The 17,223-nt window shown below is 32.3% G+C and overlaps 1 protein-coding gene across 3 annotated transcripts in view; it reads right to left on the bottom strand.

Annotated features, from left to right (window-relative positions):
• Positions 1-17,223, bottom strand: part of Cdep (Chondrocyte-derived ezrin-like domain containing protein) — a 295,887-nt gene that overhangs the window by 19,487 nt on the left and 259,177 nt on the right. For all 3 annotated transcript variants that reach the window (XM_085807133.1, XM_085807131.1, XM_085807132.1), the window contains one exon: positions 15,201-15,370. In XM_085807133.1, coding sequence (XP_085663259.1) covers positions 15,201-15,370 — 170 coding nt within the window. The remainder of the gene's footprint in view (positions 1-15,200; positions 15,371-17,223) is intronic.

The raw sequence follows: 17,223 nt of genomic DNA, 5'->3' as shown, positions 1-17,223 counted from the left end.
TACATTTGAAAAGAAAAAAAAAAAAAAAAAAAAGATAAGTTCACTTGGTCAGTAGAAGCAAACGAAGCATTTGACAGACTTAAAGCGGCATTAATCCAAGCTCCCATCTTGAAATTTCCTGATGCGGATGGCAAATTAGAAATCCCTGCAGATCCTCTAGAATTTTGCAGTGGGTGCATGTTTATTCAAGATGGACAGCCAGTTCCATATTTTAGTAAGACACTTAACTCAAAGAAATTATACTGCTATTGAAAAGGATACATTAGAGTCCTTTTGATGGTACAGAAGTTTCTAATTTACTTTGAGAAAGGCTTGGTTACCGCGTATACAGATTATGCAGCTATCATTCATTCATTCATTCATTTTCTGGGAAGAGTTTATCATTTAGACTCGTAAATTGCAAGAAAATAATATTAAAACATCCTTCTGGGAAAGAAAAAATTATAGTAGATGCTTTATTAAGATTTAAACTAGATGATGAGAGGAAAGAAGTAAAAATTAACTTAAAAAATTTTATGATTCTCAAGAAACAATTATGGCAGAACTACAAATAGACCAGAATTTAAAATTATTTATGCATATTTGAAAGATCGTTACCACTTTGAACACCACAACATGACAGGTATTCGTAACAGAACAGCAAATTATGAAATAATTGACAACCCCTTGATCTACTCCAAAGTAACAAATAATAATAATGAATTACAACCAGTTATCCCAGCCAGTTTAAGTAGTTTACAGAAATTGCATGATCCACCAATTTCATGCCATCTCAGCATAAGAAAATAGTCCAGAGAGTATGGGAATTGGTTTATTTTCCATAGATACAAAAATACTGAATATGTCAAGTCCTGTAACAATTGTCAGTAATTTATCGATATTAATTATAGACCAGCCAGGTACATAAATAGCATAAAAGCTATTTTTAATTAATAAGAATTGTTTTATTAGGTTCCTAATCACATAGTGAAAAAAAAAAAAAAACTAGATGTTTGCTTGTAATTGCTGATTATTTCTTAAAGTGGGTAGACATTATTCTCCTCAAAAAGACTTTCCACCAAACTTTTTTCACTCATTTTATATTAAATCATGGAAGTCCAATTAAATTAATATCAGACAATACAAAGCAGTTCATTCACAAAATTTTTTAGGATAAGTGCACAGGTCTTAGCATATGAAATTTAAGATAGTTTATTAAAACGTTATAGGCTCCACAGTCAAATACTGCAGAGCGGGTGAACAGAAATATAGGAAAAATTATCAGCAGCTGTGTACAAAAATTAGGATGACTGTGTCAATGAACTCATATTTGCCTTTAGGATGGCTATATGTGATATTACTGGAAAGACACCAGCTGAATTATGTCTTGGCAGAAAGTTAATTATGACCCTTGATAAACTTTTCTTGTTTGTTCAAAAGAGAGCTGGGGAATTTAAGACGGGAGACATTCAGAAATTGGTGGATGAGGCAATTAGAAATTCGGATATGTTCTGAGCAAAACAAAAATTTTATGGTGAAAAAGAAAAGGTTGGAAGTTGATTTTAAGATGGGGGGAAAAAGTCTTAAAAATTAAAAATTCTCTTTCATGTGAACCAGAAGGAAATGGAAAATTTTGTGATAAATCCAAAGGCCCATTTTTAGTTGAAAGAATATGAAAGACAGTGGTATTTTTGAAAGGTATGGATAACAAAGGTTCTACAGCAAAGGCAGACCAGATCAAGTGGTATTATGAGTGCACTTATATGTCTCTGTTAAGAGATGTTTTGAGGGAATCATTTAGTGTGATCAACAAAGGGTCATCTAGAAATGTGACGCATACAGTGTCAAAATCCACAGTATATGATACAAAAAAAGAAAAGGAGGCCAGAAATGGTAGAAAAGGAAAAAAAAAAAGTGAAGTTCAATGAGTTTTCAAAGAGCAAAGCTATGGAGAATGGGAGTGGGCAAGAAGACAGAAAAGGAAAAGTGCAAAAGTCAAAGGAAAGTGCAAAGGTCCCTCAGATGAAGCAAACAACCAAGTGAAAGCAATGACTGTTGAGAAGTCTCCAAACATGGCTTAGAGTGACAGAAAAGCTAGGGCAACCAGAAATTAAGCTGCAAATGCCCAAGTGATGATGAGCGAGGCCAATGGTGGAAATTCTAGGGTGAACCAGAGAAGGTTTCCAATGGCACATCAAGGAAGCGGTCAGATATGCTATAGGTTTTGGGCTGCCCTGCTCCGAGAACTTAATCCCACTGCAGGTCCACTCTCCCTTTGGGCATTTCGCGGAGGTTCAACCTCCACTATTACCCTCCAGAAGAGCAGCGCACCACCTGGGGACAGGCCCCAGGCAGCACCGGTCGTCTAATGCTCCTTACCAGTCGCTTGGGTGAGCCCGTCGCAGCGGGACATTATCCAGCGACCCCGGGTTACTAGAACCATGTCGCGCTAGGATGTGCCAGACTCCGGGGCCGGCCAATAAGTGACCTTTCCCAGAGCCTTCAGAACCACCAAGTTCATAAATTTTATACCCCCGTGGCCGAGACTGCCTAGGTACAGATCCTAGCCAGTAGCTTCGCAGAGTTCTCTACGTCGACCCCCCGGGGGGGTGTCAGATATGCTAGAATTCCTATAGCCCCAGCAAAAATACAGATGAATAAAGTTATCATCTAAGTGCACAGAAACACAAATGACCAGTGAATCAGCACAGTGAATTTCAGTGACCAAAAAGGAATTACATATTAATCACATGAGTATTTTCCCATTCTGACAGGAGTTTCTGTGGAAAAGAATGGAAGAATTCCAAAGAAACAATGATAAGTGAGAAGATAATTTTCTTTGAACATTCAGTTGATTTTATATCTTAGTGCAACATATGCTATGTTATATTGAGTTTTGCCTCAAGCGAGGACAGCCTAGTTTTTATTCAGCATGAAGCTTTCCAAATTGAATTATGCATCTATCTTGAAGAATTTTCATTTTTAGTAAGCATGATACTCTGATTTTCATCCAAGAGACAGAATTGAGAAAATTTTAGCACAACTGTAGATTAGATATTAGCAATTTCTGTACACTGTGATGTAAAGTTCAAACTGGGTAATATTTTTAATGTAAATTAGTTTTTTAATATTTTTCATGAAGCATGTTTGTGAACTCCTTGGTGAAAGTAAAGTGTTCTGTTAACTTATTTGTAAAAGCTACGTTTTCTGATGCAGTGCAAGATAAATTTAAAGTACAAGCTAGAAATTGGTAATGATTTGAAGTAAAATAATAACTAGCATAATAAATTAAAGTAGTTAAAAGTTTAGGCTCTTCAGCCAACACTTGGAGATTGAATGAAAATTAAGCTTAGAACATTAGGACACAGCCTTGAAATAGGTTGTTGAACTCCAGTATGTCTCAGCTAGATTTGGGCTAGCACATTTTCACATGCACTTGTAAGCATTACAATGCTGGAAAGCAGGGGTGAGAATATGAGTTTAGATGACAAAAAATGCTAAAATAGTCTTAATGAAATTGTAAAAGGCAAGTTGAAAAGTACAATATTTCCTTGCTAAACTTTTCTTTCCAACTGCCAGGAAGGAGATGCGAGTGAACTACATAGTGACGACATGAAGTTTTATCCAAGGAAATTCAAATTTCTGGCAAAAAATTTTAATTTAGTTTTAGACTTTATGATTGTAACAGTCACCTCAAGTTGTAGGTTTAGAATTAAAAATCTTAGCAAGGTCATTAAAGAACTTCCTTAAGATTACTTAAGTTCTGGTGGAAAAAATGCAGGGTATCTTATGTTAATTAACCTGTTATTATAATTTTAGTCTTTACCATAGTTTCTTTTTTCTGTACCCCTTACAAATTAGCTGTTGAATATTTAAATTGAGATTTTGGGGTTTGAGAGAGTTTCTGGCATCCCATGAGTTCTACGTGATTAGTTCCTGCTAGCTCTAATAGTTGTAATTAGTTGTTTTTGCGGTCTCTCACTGGCTACAATTTAAATCTGATGTGTCATTAAAGTTATTGAGCCAAATTCTAGTTGACTATTTAATTGTATAGTTGTTGACTACTATTCAAAAATTAATATAAATTTGACTTTTCTTTCTATTTGCATCACTACAAGCTGTTATTGTAGTACAAGAATGCGTAACTATGTTTATAGTTCTGTTTAAATAAAATGGCTTTTATGAGCTTCTCAAGGCTTCATTGTTCTCAGACATAGCAATAACTCACTTCACATCTGTTAGAGTTATAGGACTAAAGTAGCATTACCAGACTGGTGAAATCCTATAATTTTTATGCTGAGAAAATCCCAAGGAGAGAAAGGAAGCTTTAATTTATTGATGCACTTTTAAATACAATGAAAATAAAATTAAAAATTTATGCACATAGTATTTGTTTAAATAACTTAGCAATGTACTGTACACTGAGGTAAACAAAATTAAATACAGATATTAACTGATTAAACATTGTTTTAATTTTCTTATAAAAATCTACAAATGTTGGTTGGTTGGCTGATGTGAATATGGCTATCTGCTTAAGGGGATGTATGCCTTTAAAGCATCTCAAGTGAAATTAAATATAACAAAAAATTTAATAGAGGAAAAAAAATTTAATGTAATAAGAAAAACTGCTATTCAAATGAAATAAAATTTAATAAGAAAAATTATTCTGAAAACCATTAAAGGTTGGTGGGATGAATTTGACAAATTTAAGCTTCTTTAATTCAATAAATCTCTTTTATTACTGGGAAACATTTTCCTAATCAAAGGCTAAATATTAAAAAATGGAAGAAATGGCGATCTACTGAGAGACCAGGAGTTGACAAGTTGGCAGCTATGCAAAACACATTTCTGAACATTTGTCTGCTGGTTTCCCAGTATGGGTGATACTACCCACCAGTGGGTACAGAAGTTTTCTAAGGGGGCATTCTGGGTCTAATGTGTAATAAAAAAAAACACATTCTTAGAAATTTTCACTGCCTACACATTTTTTAAATAAATGTTTACAATTTCACTTGATTTATAAGAATTACACCAAACCATGACCCTTCAGGGATACTAGTCCAACTAGTAATTTCAGTTCTTATTCCCAGAGACAGAAGTTATAACTTTAAGGTCTTAAGTTCTAAGAAAATGATCATAACTCATATAGTTAATATGACACCAGAATGCACAGGCAGCATGTTCTTTCAGTATACAACACTGCATGTGCCATAGCAGGAATATGTAAATTATTTTGTCAGACCCATTATTATTTGGTGAGTCTGACTGATTTAATGCAGTGCATGTGCAATAAATAGATACCTGATAACTTTAGCCCATATTCAGATAACACATCCAGATTACACTCACAGGACTTCTAATATATCACTGTTGCAAAGGTGAGCTGAACAAAGTTTAAACATGGTGGTGAAAAAAAATCTCAGGGATCAGAGAGTCTGAAGGTTGGGAAACCGTGGACTATCCATAAAAGGCATCCATTTTCCAAAAATGGGTGCCTTGCCCACAGTCATTTTTCATAAACATCTATGTGTTGATTTGGTAGGTTAATTGACGGGTTTTAATGTCTTTAAAGCATCTAGAATTCTGAACTTACCAAACATTAACACTGGGTGTGTTTTTCTGTACCCAACATATTGGGACACAGGAGAACATTTCCCTGCCATGGTTTCGCCTCTTCACTTTTATTTTTGTCTTTAATGTTCTATCAACTATTCACTTTAAAAAATATTCTGGCAACATCTGCATTTAATATGTTGTCTTAGGCATGTTTATCAGTTATGCTTTTAATTTTCTTTCATACATTATATGGCTCTTTATCAAGAAATCACTTTACCATCAAAACTTCCAGAAACTGACTCATACAGTCTCACTTTAAATTTACAAAACCACTTATCTGTAACTCTAAATATTGCTTCATCAATTTCTATTTCTGGTGCAAAATTTTATACTTTGCCTTTAGCATCTTTCCATCTATTGCAGTGTTTTTCAATTGCATTAGTTTACCCATTCATAATGCTTTTATCAACTGCTGAAATTTCCCTTATTGCATTCAGCTACACAAAGAAGGACAAGTTTTCATCTTCCAAACCAAATCCTGCATTTCAATTATCATAAATAATGTGCTTTTGAAAATGTTGAACGTTTTAGTAATTGGATATTTAGATATTAAATTGTGATCAATATCTGTCAGAATTTTTAAGCTGTATCCAGAGCTATTGTGTTATGTTTCTTTAAAAGAGGCATAATGGCAGAAGTTGCAAAGTTCTGTTTTAGCACAGAACTACAGGTCTCGGTATTTCTTTGTTCCTCTTCTTCATCAAAATGAAAGTGAATGTTCAGTGAGCAACATCCAATACTTTGCAATTCTATGCTGAGATCATACTTCCATTTTACAGAACAGATTCATGAGAGTTCTTGCCCACGGGAGACATCATGTCATGTCTGTTTCCTTCTGCACACTTTGCTATTTAACTTATTTACATACTCAACTTGACAATACACAAAGATCAGAGTAAAATATTATGTAATTGAAGTATTCAGTTGTTCTTGGGGACAGAACAGGAAGAGAGCTTAATTCAAATATTATATTGAAACAAATTATCCTGGCTATATGAAAACTTATAAATAAGTGGTGAGAATCATTTATTCTACATAAAAATAAACTAATACAAATGGAGAAAATATCTGGGAAATTATGTATTAGTCATTGCAGTGGAAAATTTGCTTTACTGACCAGTCATTACAATCAACACTGTCTATACATATTTAACAAATATATACAGTTTAATTTTAATTTATCACTATGGACCCACCCCTGAGTTCTAATTTTTCTTGTCTCTGTGCAGACCATATCTGACTTTGTAACACTGCACTACAGAATTCTCTGACTTGATAAATGAATCTGCAATCTCGTACTGTCCTTATAAATAATATTTTTTGAGAAACTGTGTGAGCTTGAGCAGAAATACTGAAATAAAAACTCGTTTTCATTTTAAAACCAAAATAAAATTTACTTTATGATTAATTTTCTGATACACAATCCTAGCTCCATCAATTTTTTATACATAAGATCAGATCACATTGCATAAATTCCATAATTAGGGAGATATTATCTGAGGTTGTTTAACAGCTCTGGATGGCTCACAAGGAATAGTACATCTACAAAGCACTTGTCTGGAAAGAAGGTCTAGGGTTCAAAACTCAGCAGTGACCAGGCCTTTGTCCTGGAAGGTTTTGCTTCATACCTGCTCTAAAATAATAACAAGACTTGGTTTGTTCACACACAAGATGAAATTAAACGGGAAAAAGGTTTGAAATCTCCTGCTGGCTATACTAATAAGCCATCCTTTGATCAAGCAATGTCTTGGAATCATATAACTACGTTACATTTTAAATATTTTCTCCTTAGTTTATTTTACACAAAGCATAGCTAAAGTATAAAACAACAGCAACCAAATAATTTACTTTTTAGTAAATCAAAGAATTATAGTACACAGTTATAAAACTGACAGTGATATAAATATAGAAATAATGTTGAAAATGTCACAGATCTATGTCATTTCTGTACTAGACACCTATAACACTTATTAGGTAATTCGTAACAGACAACAAATTATCACTAAACTCCCTGAACTTCATTATCAACATGAGATGCACTACGAGCGATCATTAAGTGGATATTTTGCATTTAATCACACATTACATTATGCATAGCCCCTAACAAACGTGGGACAGTTCTATATTTCTCATTCTATGTGGCCAATTGATGAAATTTAAGTTGCATTTTTCATGTCTCAAAAGTGCAGCTTAGGCTACGTATTAGATTTACATATAACAATATTCTAATACACGAATTTTGACACAAAATCAGATTTTTCTGAAATGACATGACAATTCTTATTCCATATTTCAATTTACCGAGTTAAATTAAGAGAAAATGGCAAGTTTTGTAAAAATCACAGCAGCGGCAGTATTTTTAAAAGCAGTCAAAAATTTTATCTCCACAATGTTAATTCAAATTTGCATACAAGGTGTGACATATAAAAAGAGAGACTAAGTGTGTAGCTTGAAAGAAGAGTGGAGTTGGCAACAACTGTTTTGGTGACGTCATCACACCTCCACTATCCATGCGTCCAGTTTCGACGTAACTAATCACACCAATTGGGAGTACTGTGTCACTGAGTGAATAGGTGCAACTGCATTCTGCTGGAAAAAATGTCTAATGTAAAAACAGAACAGCGAATCAACATTGAGTTTCTTGTGAAACTTAAGAAATCAGCTACGGAAACATTTCAAATGTTAACTGAGGCTTATGGAGATGAAACTTTGTCTTGTGCATGTGTGTTTGAATGGCATAAGTGGTTTTCAGGGAAAAGGAACAAAACACACATGTCAAAATCAAAATTCAAGGTAATATTGTCTTCTTTGACTTTAATGGAATTGTAATAATTGAGTGGGTTCCCAGTGGTCAGACTGTTAATCAACACTACTACACTGAAGTACAAAGACTTCATGAAAAAAATTACGGAGAAAAAGGCCACAGTTGTGGAGTGATGGATGGCTGTTGCACCAGGACAAATTAAGTGAGTTTAACAAGTGACAATCTAAAATCAGAAAAAGATTATTAGAACCATTGGCCCTGTATTTGCCATATTCCTCCCGTCTGGATAACTACACTAGTTTTCAGCGAGTTTCTAGTTTTCTTAAGTTAGAAATTGTGCATAAATTAGATTGGTTGGTTATTTAAATACGACAAAACACATGCAGCTATCTGCCTGAGGAATGGAATGACTTCATGAAGGATTTTACTAGGAGAAAAGTTGCTCATAGGCAAAACCATCCAGCCAGCTAGTTTACCTGGGTTGAACTTCAGGACAAACTACTAATATTCAGCAGTCTTTAACCACTCAGCCATTGGTAGGTCCGCTTAAATTAGAAACCAGGTTATTAGATTCTAATTCACTATTTTATTTATAAATATTTAAATTATTATTATATTCTCAGTCATAAAAAGCAGTTCAGTTAATGTGTTAGTTTTTAAACTGTGTAGCTGAGTACAAATGAACACTCAGTTACATTTGCTGTTATTGTATTCACTTTATGCTCTTGGAATCTAAGCTAAAGACTGGATGATTATTTTCCTGCGTTATTAGCTGGATTGATTAACAGAGCTTAGATTAAGTGATATTAGTTTTAACTTAGAAGCTGAGGTTTCAAAACAACACTGAAATTTTTAATGTTTGGCTTAGCTGACTTCAATAGGTCAGAGTTAAACAAATCATTTTTAATCTTAGGTAATTCAGTTGGAAACCATTCTATTGCATGATAATGCATCTTCACATTAATCAATAACCATTCTGAAGACTAATTTCTCTGTCTTGAAAATAAGTATGTGTACTTAGTTATCCAGATTTGTCTCTTTGTGATGATGTTTGCTCCCAAAAACTAAAGTATCCTTTCAAAGGAAAGCATTTTATTGATATGGAAGAGATAAAGAGAATGTGACAGTCTACACTTAGAGCTGTGCCAGAGATAGACTTGTACAAACCTTCTCTTTAATCACCTGTTGCATGTGCATTAAGATCAGCATAAATAATTGCAACAATTTTATTTTTTTATGCACTCTGATTACTTAGTTGCCATACTGTGAATAGACACAAGAATTGATTACTTGAATTTCATTCAGTCAAAATTTTTGAGAGAATGGTTGTTGGAACTAGAAATTCAAAGATAAGTCAAAGAGAATATCAAAACATAGCATTCAAAACTGATACTGATTCAAAGTAAAATTTTTAATACGGACTCGGCGATTCCGGATTATTGATTTTTCCGGATTATGGATCATCAGTTTAAATCTGGTAAGATGGCATGCAGAAATTATAAAATTAAAAATATGAAACCGTAATTCATGAAATAAAGAACAATTATAATCTAAAGGATATCAAAATTTACAAAAAAAAAAAAGCTTAATATTTATTTGTTTACTTCATTAAACATTTCTTTCAATGCGCGCATGTGTAAAGCATACATTACGCATAGTCGAAATTAGAAAATTGTAACCAGAAAACTATTTAATGTGTACTCCTGATATTTATAATGACGAGGAATTTGATTTAAATCATATCAAAGATGGAATACATCAAGATGAAATACTACATTTAGTAAGGAATTATAAGCTGAATAAAATAAAAACATCTGACCTGAAGATAAGGATAGTGATGACAGATCAACTTCCAGTTCATTGCGCGCCGCGACGTCCCTCCCCTCTCCGCAAAGCAGTGTGAAATTTATAAACAGATTTCGGAATGGTTAGAGAAACACGGGATATGCCTTTATCCATTTTTTACAGCAATTCTGATTTTTGTTTGATGGACATCGAAACATGCTTTCGCTTTGTAGATCCCTTACATATTAGTAAATATATATCAGAAATTCTATTTGACATAATCGAAAGTTCAAGCTTACTTTTATAACATTGCTCTAAAGGCCCGTCCATATGAGTACACTCGAAACGTAGCTGACGAACGCACTTTTACGTCACCAGCGTAAAAGCATCCAAACGAGTACGCTTGCGAAGAGTGCGTTTAACCAATAGAATTATTTCGCGCAAAAATCACGTGACACTGTGATATAGCATCAACAGAGCTGTATTTTATTACTTCGCTGTGCTTCTGTATGTTTGCGGCAAGTTGTCAGAATCAGATGATTTTTTTTTTATATAGCTGAAACTTTACTGTTAAGTGCAATTGTTAAGGAGAGGCAAAACCGCAAAAAATGGCAAGAATGGGTCTGAAAGATTTATTTAGAGCGACCTATTCAAAGAGGGTTTTTTTTTTTTTTTTTTTTTTTACTGCCTCGTTTGCGAAATGAATATCCAGAATTATTAAATTCCTACTGTTAGCTCACACTCTCCCTATATCTTGTTCAAATTTTCAGTACATAGAATGCTTTTTATTCATACACTCAGGTTCAAATACAATTTCTTAAACTTGTAGTGAAAGACACTTGATGTTAATACAGCTTTTTCACATATTAAAATTTTTAATTAAAAAAAATTATGTTTATATATTTATGTATTTATTTGTATTTTTTTAATTTTTCTTTGTGGACTTAAGTAGGAATTAATTTTTTTTTTTTTTTTTTTTTGTATATTACTTGTTTTTTAATTACTTCAGGATGAGTATCGACCAGTTTGACAGACTTGCAGATTCTATATTGTATGAAAATTAGAATTTATAAAATTGGTTTGGAATACACCATCCACCATATAATAAAACCAACTTCATATATTTTTAACTCCCCCTCACTTGGTCTTTTGTTTTCCTTTTTATTTATTTTTGAATTTAGAATAAGGTTCAAACTTTGTACAGTTCATGAGAAATTATGTGCATGATAAAATATCCAATAAAGTAAAAATAAAGAGAGAATTTGTAGATGATATATGATAAAGAGATGCAGATATATTATTACATAAGGATTTCTATTTGCAATGCACATTTTTAAACTAAATTAAAAACAATAATAATAATGAATAAAATAAGAAATGAAAACAACAATAATAGGTAAAATAAGAATATAATGATTAATGATTAAATATAAGAAACACGTTTTAAAATGAGAAAAGCTAACTGAATTATACACTGTCTACAGGTGAGGTTCGAACTCACCACCTTACCATTTGCAAAGCAGCGCGCTGACCACTCAGATATCTGTGATAGCAGTGTTTGTGAAAAATAATGTGACAAGTAGAAGTCGCTGCAAAGGTAATTTAATTAAATTTCAATAAAAGATTGCTGTTTGACACAAGTTATAACTTTCCTCCAAAATTTCGTAATTGTATTTTATTGAATACTCTTTCACAGTCAACTGCTTTATTTTAGAAGTTGTTATATTGAAGTTAGTTTTTGCTGTATTTAATATTGGGATATTTATAGAGCTTTTTATTACACATGATGTAGCCAATATTTATAATAATTAAGGAGAATTTTGTAAGGCAGAAACTTTGATTTCGTAGAAACTGTAATTTATTTAGGTTCCTATTACTTACGGTGTTGTAAATATGTGAAGCGTATGGTTATACTGGTCGAATCATTGCTTTATAAATATACAGTTTTCCCCTTTAATCAGAATTTTAAATTTATACCAATATATACGGTTTGAGAAATCTGAAGATGGCGTGAACAATGCTGATAATTTTGTTGCTGTATACAGTTATGATATTTCTAAGCAAAAACTCATCTCTGTGTGGTTCTGACGCCATATTGAAACGGGTAAGCAAGAAGGTTTTCTGATTACAACACGTGATAAGAACTAGATCAGATATTGGCTATATGCGCGCGTCGCGGGCGAAAAAGCTGAACAGGAGCATACTCAGTTTTACGTCTTCTGCGTCACGCGAATTTACGCAGGCGTCAAAAAAGTTGCGTCAACTGCGCCGCGAGCATCCTCATGTGAACGGGCCGGATCCAATTCGAAGATTAAGAAACAACGCAATCTGCAACATTAACTGAAATAGATAATTAGATAATTTTACCTTAGCTTATACCATCCGTTATACATTAAACGCGCATGCGTACATGCCTATGCGCATGCGTAAACGCCTACCCTTACCAGAATCTTACAACGCATAATGCGTGAACGAATCATGCATTCACGCATGCGCAGAAAGTTGTAGCTTTGAGATCCGGATTAACGACTTTTGACTGTACTTATTTTCTGAGAGGGGTATGTTCTTTCAGTTTGGGCTCATTGAGATTTAACTATATTTAGATTGATTCTCTTTTTTATCCTTAAAAGCAAAAATCTTTAGCGCAAAGTTTCAAATTAATATTTGAGAAAATAAATTAATCTTTAAGAGTTTGACAGTCTGGGTCATGGCCCAGCTTTAGTGAAAACGTATGAAATAAAAAAGTTTTACATTAATCCTCTTATAAAGAATGTTTTAAGTAGCTAGTTATCCCTCATACTATTACAGAGCATGTAAAAATTATCTTTAATACGGAAATTATTGGCCTTAAAAATTATCAAAATTATATGATTTAGATTATTTGCCTCCCAATATAAGGATGAGGTTACTCAATGGGATAGAATAAATACCGCCTTCTTCTAAACCGAAAAGTGCAGGAGATGCTTTAATTCTTTATCATTCAGTAAAAACGTTTGAATTTAAATATTTTTTTTTTCCTTTGCTTTGAACTTTATTTACAGCTAAAATGTCTAAAAAATAAAAAGCGCTCTCCCTGAGGATGCAAATGAAATGTTAAAAAGAATGCTAGAATACAAAATGTATGGATATTTAACTGTTGGAAAATCTTAATATACTTGTGTCACCACTAAAAACAAATGCAGAAGTGCATTTAAAAGGAAAGAATGGAACTTTTTAAAAAAGAAAAGGAAAAACAATTTGTGGGAAAATCAACTTCAAAAAAAAAATTGCACATTCAAGGAGAAAATAGCCATAGGTTTACACCTTTGCTGTAGTTTTTTTTTTGCACAGTACCAAATATACCATCAAATGGGTCTGTGCTAATGTAAAAGACACAAGAAATGTCATTGCAAGTGAAACTGAAGGGAAACTTTTGGTTTTTGACTGAATGCTTGTATAAATTTAAATTACATTGTAGAAAATCACATCATATCATAAACAAAGAATACCAACATGTCTTAGTAATTAGTTGAAGACTTAAGAATTTATCCAAGGACATACATGGATATCATCTAAAGACATTTTCTATATTGATTAAACCAGTTTTTCCTTCCATCTCATGCCTTCAATATGAATAGACTTTAAAGATATTCAGTATCATGGTAAAAGTAACTTCTCTGTTTTACTCTGACCAAATACTGATGAAACAAATGGCAATGCTTTTACTTATATGAATGTCAGATATAGCAACATGTTTCGAAAATGCTTGTGGTATACAGCAAACAGAAAAAAAGGTGGATGATTTTTATTAAATTTCCAGAAATGCTTGAAGAAAAATTAGAAGGTATTGAAAAGAAAAAACATTGCGTAAACGTTACTACTTTTATTTTATTTAATTTTTTTAAATCTTAGACTACATGATTCTTGCGATTTTAAAAATAAAATTATGGATTAAAATATGAATAATATTTTCAGAAACTGAATGTAGTATGATAAAATTGTGCAAAGCAATAACGCAATGATAAAGCTAGGTAAAGCAATGTATGCAACTCATGCTTGGCCTATAGAAAGACATATTAACTGCACATAATTGTATTTTCTTTTGCAATAGTTGCAGTTTTCAAATACACTGTAGTCTGGATCACAAAGTACTCTTTCGAAAAAACACAACTGAGATAAATAAAATCACTCTTTTCAAAATTTATATTAATCCTCTGAGCAGTATGATCAGCTTTATTCGGTCATGAGAATTTTACAGTTGGTATACATTAGCTTATAATTTTTTAAGATATTTTGCTCTTTTACTTTCTTTAATAATGTAAATGTCATCTTAATGAATGTAAGTTTATAAAATAGAGAGACTAAAATAATATACAAATTTAGCTAACAAATGCTGTTCCAGTATAGGTCTTCAGGACAGATCCAAAAGCCCGCACAACTCAGAAGGTTAATAAATATACTTAAAATACACAATTTGAATGATAAGAAATTTTTAAATAATTATTTGAAAAAATATAATTTCACCATGCCACTCAAATGATTAAAACGAAATTCGAAAAAGAAAAAAAATATCTAAAAATAACAAATATGATAAAAAATATAATACAAAAATATATATATATATATAATTGGAAGATGAAACAATGCATCTTTCTTTCCGTTCGAGCACAATGAAAGGGAAAGTGAAATAGGTTACCATAAATTAAGAATTTCACAAAGTGAATTATTCTTGGCACAAACTGTGAAAAGGGAACGAGATAAATTTGTGAATTTTTCAGCAAATTTTACACAATTTGGTATTTAAGCACAATTTACATCAGAATAAAAATATGGAAAAAAACTGTAATGTCATTTCAGGAAAAATCCAGTTTTGTGTCAAAATACATACGTTCGAACAATGCTATATGAAAATCTAATATAGTATATCCTAAGTCATGCTTTTAAGACAAGAAAAAACATACACTGCATTTCATCAGTCAACCTAGTAATAGAACTGTCCTTTTTTTTTTTTTTTTTTTCAGTGGGTGCATATTTTATCTGTTACTAATGACATGAATAAAAACTCATGAAGGATTACCAGTAAGGCTTTTCTGTAATCTTCTTTACCAACACTAGTATTGCGATGCCAACAAACATGCACAGTGGTATTTGACCGATGTTGATAAGGCTTTGCTGATCCACTACCAGCTGTGACTATGTCAGAGCTCCGAAGGCTATCAGCCTGCTCCAGCAGTTCATCAGATGAACCTACAAATATTTAAGAAAAAGAAATTTTCAGCTACTAGCAGGTAATTAACGAAGTAACACAGACAAACAGGGAAAAAAATCATATAATCTAAAATTATTATAGTTTTAAAAATTAACAGAGTGACAAATATTATATGAAAATTAATGAATAATGCCTAAGTATAAACATCAGAAAGTGCTAGTTTGTCATTTAAAAACTATTTTTTACAAAACGGGAATATGGAATCTAAATGGCAGAAAGTTTTGCATGTCATATTTATGACAGTTAAATGCACAGGAGCAGATTATTTGATTTTAAATGGCTGACATACTAGGATTGCAGCTATTAACCCTGCGCAACTTCTTCCTTTTGAAATATGGGAAAAATTAGATGTATGTTCCAAGAAAGTTCACAAGCCTAAAGAACTTTAAAAACAAATTTCTGCTGTTTCAAAATCAACTACCAGTGCCACACTGGAACACATTATGTAGTTGTTTTCATAACAGATATATATAAATAAATCTATACACAGGGTGTTCCATAAGTCTGTAAATATTTTAAAAATTCATAAAAATTGAAGGAATTTGTAGAATTTGTTTTTGAAAAAAAGAGAAGCTACTTAGCAGATATATTTAGCCACCTAGAGACATTAAGTACATCAATACAAAGATTCAGTAAGCATATAATAGCAGTTCAGGAAAAATTATCTGTACTTATTGAAAACGAAAAATTTGGAGACATTAGATAGAAACAGGAATCTTGCAAACTTTCTTTTTATTGATACAATCATTTTGGAAAACAAAATAATAATTACATCTGAAATCGAAATACACTCCCAACAACTGAGTTAATCATATCACCATATCACTTTACCATAGGAAATACAAGCAAAATTCAGAAATGGCTACTGGATCCATTTCGAATAGACTCAAATTGAATGGATGACAACACTTTAAAGATGATCTTATTGAAGGATGAGCCAATAAACATATTCAAATGGAATTGGCAAAACTTGACAAAGAAAACCTTATCCACTCACAAAAGTAGCATTGCAGACACTTTTAACAGTTACCATCACCTAACTATACGAAATTAAACTTCCATCACTTTTGTACATGCAAACAACAGTCATAAATCTCTTAAATGCAAATGTTGACTTTAACATGGTTCCTTCAAAATAAGCAGCTTTGCTTCAAAAGGATTAATATGAAAACTCAATAACTACTTTGCAATTAAAAATTTATATATTATTTTGAATGTATAGGTAAATTAATTTTTAATAAATAAATTTGTAATAAATGTACTCCTAAATAAGGAAAATAAAAACACATTTTTCAAAAGGGGTGCAAGAGCTTATTTTCAGATTCAAGCATGTGCCAATCATTAAAAACCTAAAAAATTCATCTAAGCAGAGTTATGTTAAAAGTAATACATTAAAAGTCAAAACATGTGAATATGAAACAATGGAGACCCTCATGTGTTTCATGAAAGACTTCTACATTAATTAAAAACTGGTGTCTGTTGTGCTGTGTCACGCCAAAATGTGAGCTCACATTTTTAACAGTGGATGGAACTCTGCATACTGACATCATCCAGCATTATATTGTATTACTTGAAGAGAATTGAAGCTTTTGATGATTTCAGGAGGATTTAGCTGTTAGACTAAACACAGTGTGGATTCTGCCAGATTTTTTACTGATCATCTCATTTCAAAAGGATTTTGGGCTACATGTTCTCCTGACTTTACACCTCTGGATTTCTAATTATGGGATCATCAATGTTTTATGCAAACAAGGTACATTTTATGTACAATGTTTTATGCAAACAAGGTACAAACACTGAAAATGAAAAAAGTGTTCAATGAGAAAGGTGG

Source organism: Stegodyphus dumicola, chromosome X1 (genome assembly GCF_044657685.1).
Source record: "Stegodyphus dumicola isolate Sdum_Otavi_A_Nest chromosome X1, ASM4465768v1".
Lineage (NCBI taxonomy): Eukaryota > Metazoa > Arthropoda > Arachnida > Araneae > Eresidae > Stegodyphus > Stegodyphus dumicola.
This window is presented reverse-complemented; position numbering and strand designations above follow the sequence as displayed.